Below are 8,709 nucleotides of genomic sequence, written 5' to 3'. Positions count from 1 at the left end.
ATATATATATATATACGTATACATATATATTAAAATGCCATCAGCTTGGCTTATATATCATGATATTTTCATTATTCGTTTTTTTGTTTTAATGCATTCGCAAGATTGAAGTAAATTGTCGTAAAGTATAAGTATATACTCAAGTAATCGTAGAATACTTTTGATTGGTTCGTTGATAAAAGTGGTGGATCTCGAAATATGCTTGAGGGTGCATAATGTCTCATCAGTCTTCAGACACGCATACGTTTCTACTCTTTTTCTCTGTTTTTTTCCCCCTCCTCCTTTTTCTTTGTTCAGTTTTTACCCCGTATACTCTTCTGTGGAACTCATAATAAACAGAAAATCGGAGCATGAACACATGTATATGTACGTCCATATACTTCACATATATTATGTGTTTTGTGCGACACTATACTCGTAAAGAGTTGCTCTCTTTCTTCACATTCGTTCATCACTCATATACGATATATAACTGTATATACATATATGTATGTATATATATATGTATACGTAAAAATGCCTGTGCTTTTCTTTATCATGCTTCTCTTTCTCTCTATACTCTTTCTATTTCTCTCTTTCTCTCTCTCTCTCTTTCTGTTTCCAATGAAATGTCACATGTTACTTGACCCTATTCTTTATTACCGCTTTGAATGGTTATTTGTAAAAATGACGAAGATGATTCTCGACACATGTAAATAACATTAGAAACGTGAAGTTAGACATACGTAATTCGTAGGTGTCTCAAATTTTTTTTTTAATGCTGCCGATGTGTAGAAATTTGGCCGCGTGTTTTTAATTTTCTTTTTGCGGACGCTCTGTGATACATTTACAGTGTGTATCAGTTACGTACGTCACAAAATTTTGAAACGCCACGGTAACTCGAGACGATTATCATTGCGCAAACGAGCGTTTCGCATCAAATTTCACTTCACGTGCACAATACATGGGAAAATTTGTCCAATTCCGTCTCACGGGGAAAAGAAACGCGACAAAATGTATGCACAGGCGACGTATTTGTCTCGTTATTATGAATTAAATAGAAAATCTATTAATAGAGTTTTGACTGATAACTGCAGTAGAGATTTTTTATAATTGTTTTTTTTTTTTAATTTATATATTTTATCTTGTTACAATTCGATACCTTAATATGTTCCTGTTTGATCCTTTTATTCGTTTTTTGTATTATACCCTTGCTCGGACTACTTTTACGTCTGATCTTATCTACGTCCATTTGCTCTTATCTTTCGTCGTGTCTACTTTAAACTTTTATCCTGAATCGTGGAGAAACGGTAATATAATCTTTTTTCGATGGAAACCCAAATCTTCACGCGGAGATTGTTCAATGTGTACAGCAATGTGTATGTGTATGGAATATAATTCACCTGTTCGCGTTAGCATGCTCTCTACGCGCGGCAAAATGCAAAGTCGGGAGAGCCGTGTTTTTAGAGGTAGAAAGTACGTTAGCCGAGAGAGATGAATCAAAATGCATCCCTAGAAGCAAGCAAATTTAGAGAACCACCAAGAATGTGGTAACGTAATTGCCATGAAGCATGATTACCTTCCGACATTGAGACTAACTAATCGTCCAGTCGGTTCCACGTTTCCGGTACCGGTCTTCGGTAACCCATTTGTTCCCTGTTTTTGCACTCTTTCTTCGAAATTTAGACGGCGATTACTGCTTAATGGTCTCCTCGTAGTGTCAATGTTGGTAGAAAAACGTTTTACGTTATTTGCTATTTACGACGAGGCTATACGATACTTTTCACGTGTGCGGCATTCGGACTCATTTTTTCGCACGTGTTATCGCGTTATCGCAGATAAATTACGTCTCGTTGCTATTTCGACAATAAACATCTTTTTCGTGTGTTTATTATTTTGATCGTCATTCGGTAAACTCCTTCGCGAATATCATTTTAACGTTCCAGACTAAATTATAAGCGAGGAAATTGGCGCGATCGTGACATACTCATACGTTTGTCGCAAGACTCTTAACGTTCGTTCTTAGCGAACTACGGTAATCTATGACAAAAGTGATAGACAATACAGTAATGCTGTTGAAATAGTTGGACAGATTTTACAAATGTATCTAATCGATTTTGAGTCTGTGCATTATCGTCTCGTCTTGCCTGTGCATTCATTTCTAATCGACAGAATCTATAGAGAGCGGCGATAGAAACGACAGTCGTGGAAGTTAAAATGATAATCCGCTTCAAATTTTGTCTGGAAAATCACTATATCCAGTGTGTCGCCCTGTTATATGTAATTGCATAGTGTTTTTACTCTCTTCCCAGCAACAGGAGCAGGATCCCACCAATCTGTACATTGCCAATCTGCCGCTGAACTTCAAAGAGAACGATGTCGAGGCATTACTCGCTCAATATGGACAAGTTATCTCTACCCGTATCCTGCGCGACACTTCCGGCCAAAGCAAAGGAGTTGGATTCGCAAGGTTCGCACGAATTAAGTTCCGTGACAGTATTATTAGTGAATTCCTGATGGCTGCATTTGTTTCGCGCGACATTCGTTTTGCGTCAAGAGAGAATAGAACCTTGTGAAAATTCAGAGTTTTTATCTTTCGTCGCGTGTCTCGTATTTTTTAAATTATATTACTGTCGCGTCTCTCGATCTCAAATCATACACCAAAACTTACGAGTAATCCTGATGTTTTTGCGATTTCTGGCATTATAGAATGGAATCAAAGGAGAAGTGTGAACAGATCATCCAAATGTTTAACGGAAAGGCACTAACAGGCGCAAAGGATCCATTATTAGTTAAGTTCGCTGATGGTGGAAACAAAAAGAAATCGTTGTTTAAGAGTACAATATGGAGAGAGACAGGAGAGGTACGTAAAATTATGATATAGTAGTAATTATTATATATACAAATTTTATAAATAAATCTCAAAAGGTTTTTACTCTTAAACGATCTTTTTGCAAGGCGATTGAGGCTGTGTTAATGCAAATTTTCATTATTTTTATATATTCTTTTTCAGAATATGACTTTGAACTACGACACGAGCGGCGTTGGTCAGAACGGCGTTGCTACGACTCACATGCTTCCCGCGACGGCTCTGACACAGTACAGTCGTCACTACAGTCAGGCATTGCCTGGTTACAGTGTGCCAGGCACCCCTTGGGTGGCTCCTTACCTCGTGCATCCTTCCCCACCACATATGCAACAGGTTGACGTGAGTTTTTATACACTTTTCGTTCATTTTGTTTTCATTGCTTTGCACATAGGACAATAGAGAATGCTTTTGTATCGAATTTCGATCCGATAAATTAAGCGTACATACGTGACACACAAACTCTGTATATTTAACATTCAAATTTGAATACAAGATATTCAAGCTAAACTAACGCGTTGTCTCTTTGAAACTAGAATCCAATTGCACTTGTTCTAATTGCGTTGTTGGCGCGTTGTTACCATAATTGAAAAGTCTTGAGAGAAAGAAGAAACTTTAATTAAAACATCAGTATATATACGAAATTACTTAATTATTAAACCTATGATATGATATTGTAGATGATATTTTTTGCAAACGCACTTTTTGTTTATAATAAAATCGCATTCACTTTATGCTTTAGCTTTGTTATGAATTTTTGTATTTTTCGGATTTTTTTTTCATCATAATATCAACCACTTATTATTGCTTCCGCTTCATCATTGGACTTCGTCGATCTCTGTTACAGATGATACCGTCGGCCGATCCTAGTAATCCACAGTACAGTATGATTCCTCAGCTTACCACACAAATGTCCACCTTGCATCTTGGCACTGGTTCCGTAAGTTTTTTCTTGATTTTTTAATAAATTTCCCAGACACGAATCTCCGAAAGACGTCTCAATGTTTGACATTTAATGTAAATTGTTTAATAATATAGAAAGATATAGATCTAAATTTTTTGGAAATATTTAAGGCTCCAGAATGAATCCTCAAATATTTACATGTAATGTGTTAAAAATGCAGAAATTGCATACAAGTTAATGGAGACTCCAAAAATCAAGCTAAATCTTTATCTAGAATATTTCTCGGACATTTGTGTTTTTGGGGTGGATTGATTTGAGTTAACGATGATGACAATTGTCTTTATATTTCTTTTTCAGTACATAGCGAGCCCACATCCCTATCCTTATACAACTTATCCTGCTCCTAGCATTATTCACACCATGCCACTGGGCGAGTCGGAGCAGACGAGTAACGCAGCGTCCCCCGACGACTCCTATCAGCAGTACCAGGCTCAACAGCCTAAGTAGGCCACGGTTTATAATAGGTCAGGATTGTCTCTTACTCTTATGCCATATGATGCAATACTGTGCCGAACTACAAATCCCTTGGCTCGTAATAAAACGATAAAGGGATCTTTCGATTGCAGATGTACGATCGCGCTAAGGGTTACATGAATTAGGAAAGGCTTACCGATTGACACATGAAGATATGCGCAGAACGAAGGAGAGAGCAACAGATACGAGAGCGGATTACATTAAGAAGAATAGATTTGAAACAAAAACTACATTACGTAACGAATAAGATTCTTCCTCACGATAAATTGACTTGCCAGCGTTTTTATACGTTTTATCCAACAGTAAATAGAGGAAAGTAGATGATATTTTGCAACGAGTAGGCAGAGTGAATGTTGAGAGAATGTAAGAGTGAGAGAGAACGAGCGAGCGAGCGAGAGAAAGAAGAATATAATTGAAGGAAGTACAGGAAGACGAGTATGAGAGCAATCACGTGTCGTCCGCATAGAACGGCACGTGCTTCCATACTAGTATGGCTCCGTTAAAGCTATGTGACGGCAACACGTACACTCATGTACACACATACACATACACACACACACATATTCACAGAATGAGAGAGAGAGAGAGAGATACACATCATACACGACAGTAACGAAAAAACCAAGTTATTTACGAAGAACAGTTTAGTGTCAAGCTAATAGGCTTCCATGATATAACTTTAGGTATTATGTTTATTACGGACAGATGACAGAAGCTAATCGACGAGAGCTCGACAGTATGGATAAGTATTTTAATGAATGAGCGAAAGAGAGAATGTGTGTGTAGATGTTGTTTACTATAAAGAAAAACGAGGAAAGGAGAAGAAAAAGTAATACTGCTCAGAAATATACAAAGGAGAATTCTTCCCAAGGAAATAATAGTAAATAATAATAATATACAGCAAGAACGAGAGTACGAGAGAGAGAGAGAAGAGGAAAGTGAGAGTGAGAGAGAAAATGTGTGAAAGAGAAGAGAGAATGCACTACTTTCAGGACGATGTAATTGAGAGAAGAGATTCAGAGATTCGTAAATATGACTAGAAGGAGGAGGTGTTCGAAACTCGCGAAGATATTTGTCTACGGTCGAGATATGCACGTGAACAATTCATCTTCCACGACAGCGCACTTCACCTCATCCGTTTTCTCGCGTGCAGATTACATAAGATACACAAAACAGACACTTACCATTGCACCCTCATCAGAGTACGCGTGTCTTTCGCGAATTTTTTTCTTTTTTTTTTTCATTTTTTGCTTTTACATTCAAAAACATTCCAACCAGGTATATACGTGCACAGGCACGCGGAGGTATTTTTTTAAATCGGAAATAATACTGGTAATACATCAACTTTTCTAACGGCATCACGCGTCTCTATCGCGTTGCGAGTCCTTGTTTTTTTTTATCGACAATGAACTTTTATTAGATTAAATATCAGAGACAAAAATCAGAAAACGGATAATACGACGGTTTAATTTATTTCTAAAATGAACAAAGGGAGATATGCAATTTTCAGAATCTATGTATAATTATTGTACGAAAGACGGAAAGAAAAAATGAAACAATACTTTTTAGAGTGTTATATTTATGATGATTACAAGTTAGATACGGATCGATATCAATTTTTAATTGTACAGTGAATACAGATATTTTTTTTAGAATCGTGCCTTTTCACACAGATCCGTTAAACGAGAGAAAGAAAGAGAAAGAGAGAGAGAAAGATATATATGCAGGAGAAAATTGTTATAATATATTTTTACGCATCTTTAAATTCAGATGCGGAGTCAAATCTTAATTTTCTAATTAATATATCTGTAATTGTTTTTGTGTTGAATATCTCTATACATTTGTTTTCGTTGTCAATTTGATAGATTTTGTACGCGTGATTACATGCATTATCGAATTTGGAATTGTCGGACTGTATGAAAGAAAATGAAATAGACATCCACACACAGCATAAAAAACAGTCCGTAATATATAACAATAATAAAAAGAAAAAAAGAGAAAATCTAGGAAAATCAAATCGCGACAAGTCGAGAAACAGTGAGAGAGACAGAGAGAGAGAGAGAGAGTCAGAGAAAGAAAGGAAGAATGATTGAAAATGTGTCTGAACTAGAGAGAAAGAAAGAGAGATTTAAGAAAATGAAGAAAAATAGGTTTGTTACATGATGAGAAACTAGAATGTAAATTAATTTATTTTATCGAAGGAACGCGTTATATATACTGTCGAGAAAGAATAGAAAGGGTAAAATCGCAAAGATGCATCGATCTACACCGTACACATGTATACGTATACACACATATACAGATACACTCGCGTACAGACAGATCGAGGGGAGAGTAATCGAGACGACACTGTGTCATCATTCGAGATGTCGAAATTGATGGCTGTAAATAAAATAAGTATTCGTCTGAATGATCAAACGGAAAATTCAATCGAAGAAGATTGTGAACTTCCTGAGCGTCTTTGCGACCGCGCGGATAATTGTATTTACCGAAATGAGTATATTTTCTCAAGAATTTGGAAATTTGCAAAAGTAAAGGCTTATATTACTTGAATTGATTAAATACCTTCGTGTTGAGCCCCGTTTGAGTCTTGATTATTCTTCACGTTACAACCTGCGCCCAACGAGATCTCCATCTCTTCCCCTTCTTCTGGATGTCTCTTCTCCCATATCTACCATCAGCATCATCACCGTTATCACTATCACTATCATACCATTATCATCTTACCATTATCATTATCATCATCATTATTCGTGCATCCGGCGGAGTTTCGCGTTGTCCAACTTAGGATTGATAGTTGAGAATCGAGTGAAGGCGCGATAGAAAGGGAGAGAGTGTAAGAAAGCTTTTTACCAAAAATATGCAAAAACCGCGGACTACTCGCGCGATATACACGAGAAAGTGATAAAGAAGGAGCGGCAGCGAGCAGGTAGTTAGAGTTTTAGCGAAAAGAGAGAGAGAGAATGAGAATGAGAAAGAGACGAGTCGCGTAGTTATTATTATAATATTACAATAATGACGCTGTATTATTATAATTAACGATTTACTATTATTGACGTCATCTAAACGTATGAAAGATTTTTACACTGTTGAGACTTGAAGTAAATAATATATTTAGTTTATTTTGGTACATCACGATGACGAGAGAGTGAGAATGAGAAATAGAACGCGAGAGATAAATTAACGAAAAATAAAAGAAAAAAACCGAGGACGCGAAGAAGTAGAAAGGTGGGGTACACGAGCTATTTTTTAAGAGACAGACTTTATTACTCGATTTGAGTCCACACATTATAAGGTAAAAAGTAAAAAAAAAAGAACGCTGAGGATAAGAGTGTGAAAGAGAGAGTGATTGAGTGCGAAAGAGATTGTGTACGAAAGAGAGAGAGAGGAAATGAGTGAAAGAGGGTAGCTGAGAGGAAAAATGTGAGACAGAGAGAGAGAGAGAGAGAGAGAGGAGCACTTATTAGCGAGTGCGTATTGTGTATTTGTTGCACAAGGCGAGATTGTCACCACTTGACTGACAAAAGAAATCCACATGTGATTTTAATAGTAAATTTTGAGAATTTTACTAAATAGAGACTTGTATACACTAAAAAAGTAACTAAAGTAATTATCGTGACTGACCAAACGAAGAAGAGGGAAGAGGGAGAAAAGCGAGTAAAGAGCAGCAGTAATAGTTGCGCCGACTGGTTCAGGGGATGAAGATGGAAAAGAAGAGATGAGGATAGCGGACACTATCTGTATCGCGTATCTAACATCTCCGGATACAGGCGAAAGAGATTCCACGAGAGTGACCGGAAAAAAAGGGTAGCCGGAATAGAAAGAGAGAAAAAAGGAGAAAGAGCGATCGCGAGCGAGAGTGTGTAGTTATTATGTACAGAGAACGCGCAGAGACGCGTCTTTTTTTTCTTGCGGCGACGTGTTTTTTGCATAGGTAGAGTTGAACTTGATGATTAAAAAAAAAACCATAGGATAAGGCGACGAGTGAGCGAGCACTCGCTCGGATTAGAAGATAATAGGAGATGGGCGATCTTTTATCGGATTAAGAAGCGGCTAAGTTTATAAATAGACGTAGATAGGTAGAACAATAGTTTAGTTATATAGTAGTTAGGATACGAATATGCCTCTCATCCCCCGTGTCCCCTATCCTCCCTCTGTGTGTTGTCGCGGGCACGGGGGGCACGGGCGTGGGGCACCGTTCAGCCTATGCACCTCGCACCCGTCAAGACTGACTGGCTATTCATAATTAATTGATAAATATATATATATATTATTCTACAGCATTATATATATATATATATATATATATGAACTACTTGTATAATTGTATAAATAGTAAGGAACTATTTGCTTGCTGCGCACCGCGGGTCGGGTGCGTGGGCTGGCCGGATGTGGGCTCTTGAACTCGTCGATAGGGTGCGGGGAC

At 37.4% G+C, this 8,709-nt stretch overlaps 1 protein-coding gene across 1 annotated transcript in view; it reads left to right on the top strand.

The window, feature by feature from the left end:
- Nucleotides 1-7,915, top strand: part of LOC105454118 (protein alan shepard) — a 28,405-nt gene extending 20,490 nt beyond the window's left edge. The window contains exons 6-11 of the mRNA XM_011696492.1: nucleotides 2,272-2,449; nucleotides 2,689-2,842; nucleotides 2,993-3,187; nucleotides 3,693-3,785; nucleotides 4,107-4,273; nucleotides 4,376-7,915. Of these exons, the coding sequence (XP_011694794.1) occupies nucleotides 2,272-2,449; nucleotides 2,689-2,842; nucleotides 2,993-3,187; nucleotides 3,693-3,785; nucleotides 4,107-4,256 (770 nt within the window). The 3' untranslated portion in view covers nucleotides 4,257-4,273; nucleotides 4,376-7,915. The remainder of the gene's footprint in view (nucleotides 1-2,271; nucleotides 2,450-2,688; nucleotides 2,843-2,992; nucleotides 3,188-3,692; nucleotides 3,786-4,106; nucleotides 4,274-4,375) is intronic.
- Nucleotides 7,916-8,709: the final 794 nt, after the last annotated feature.

This window comes from Wasmannia auropunctata, unplaced genomic scaffold (assembly GCF_000956235.1).
Source record: "Wasmannia auropunctata unplaced genomic scaffold, wasmannia.A_1.0 LD335988.1, whole genome shotgun sequence".
In the NCBI taxonomy this organism is placed as follows: Eukaryota; Metazoa; Arthropoda; class Insecta; order Hymenoptera; family Formicidae; genus Wasmannia; species Wasmannia auropunctata.
The sequence above is the reverse complement of the archived record's forward strand: the minus strand, read 5'-3'. Positions and strand labels throughout refer to the sequence as shown.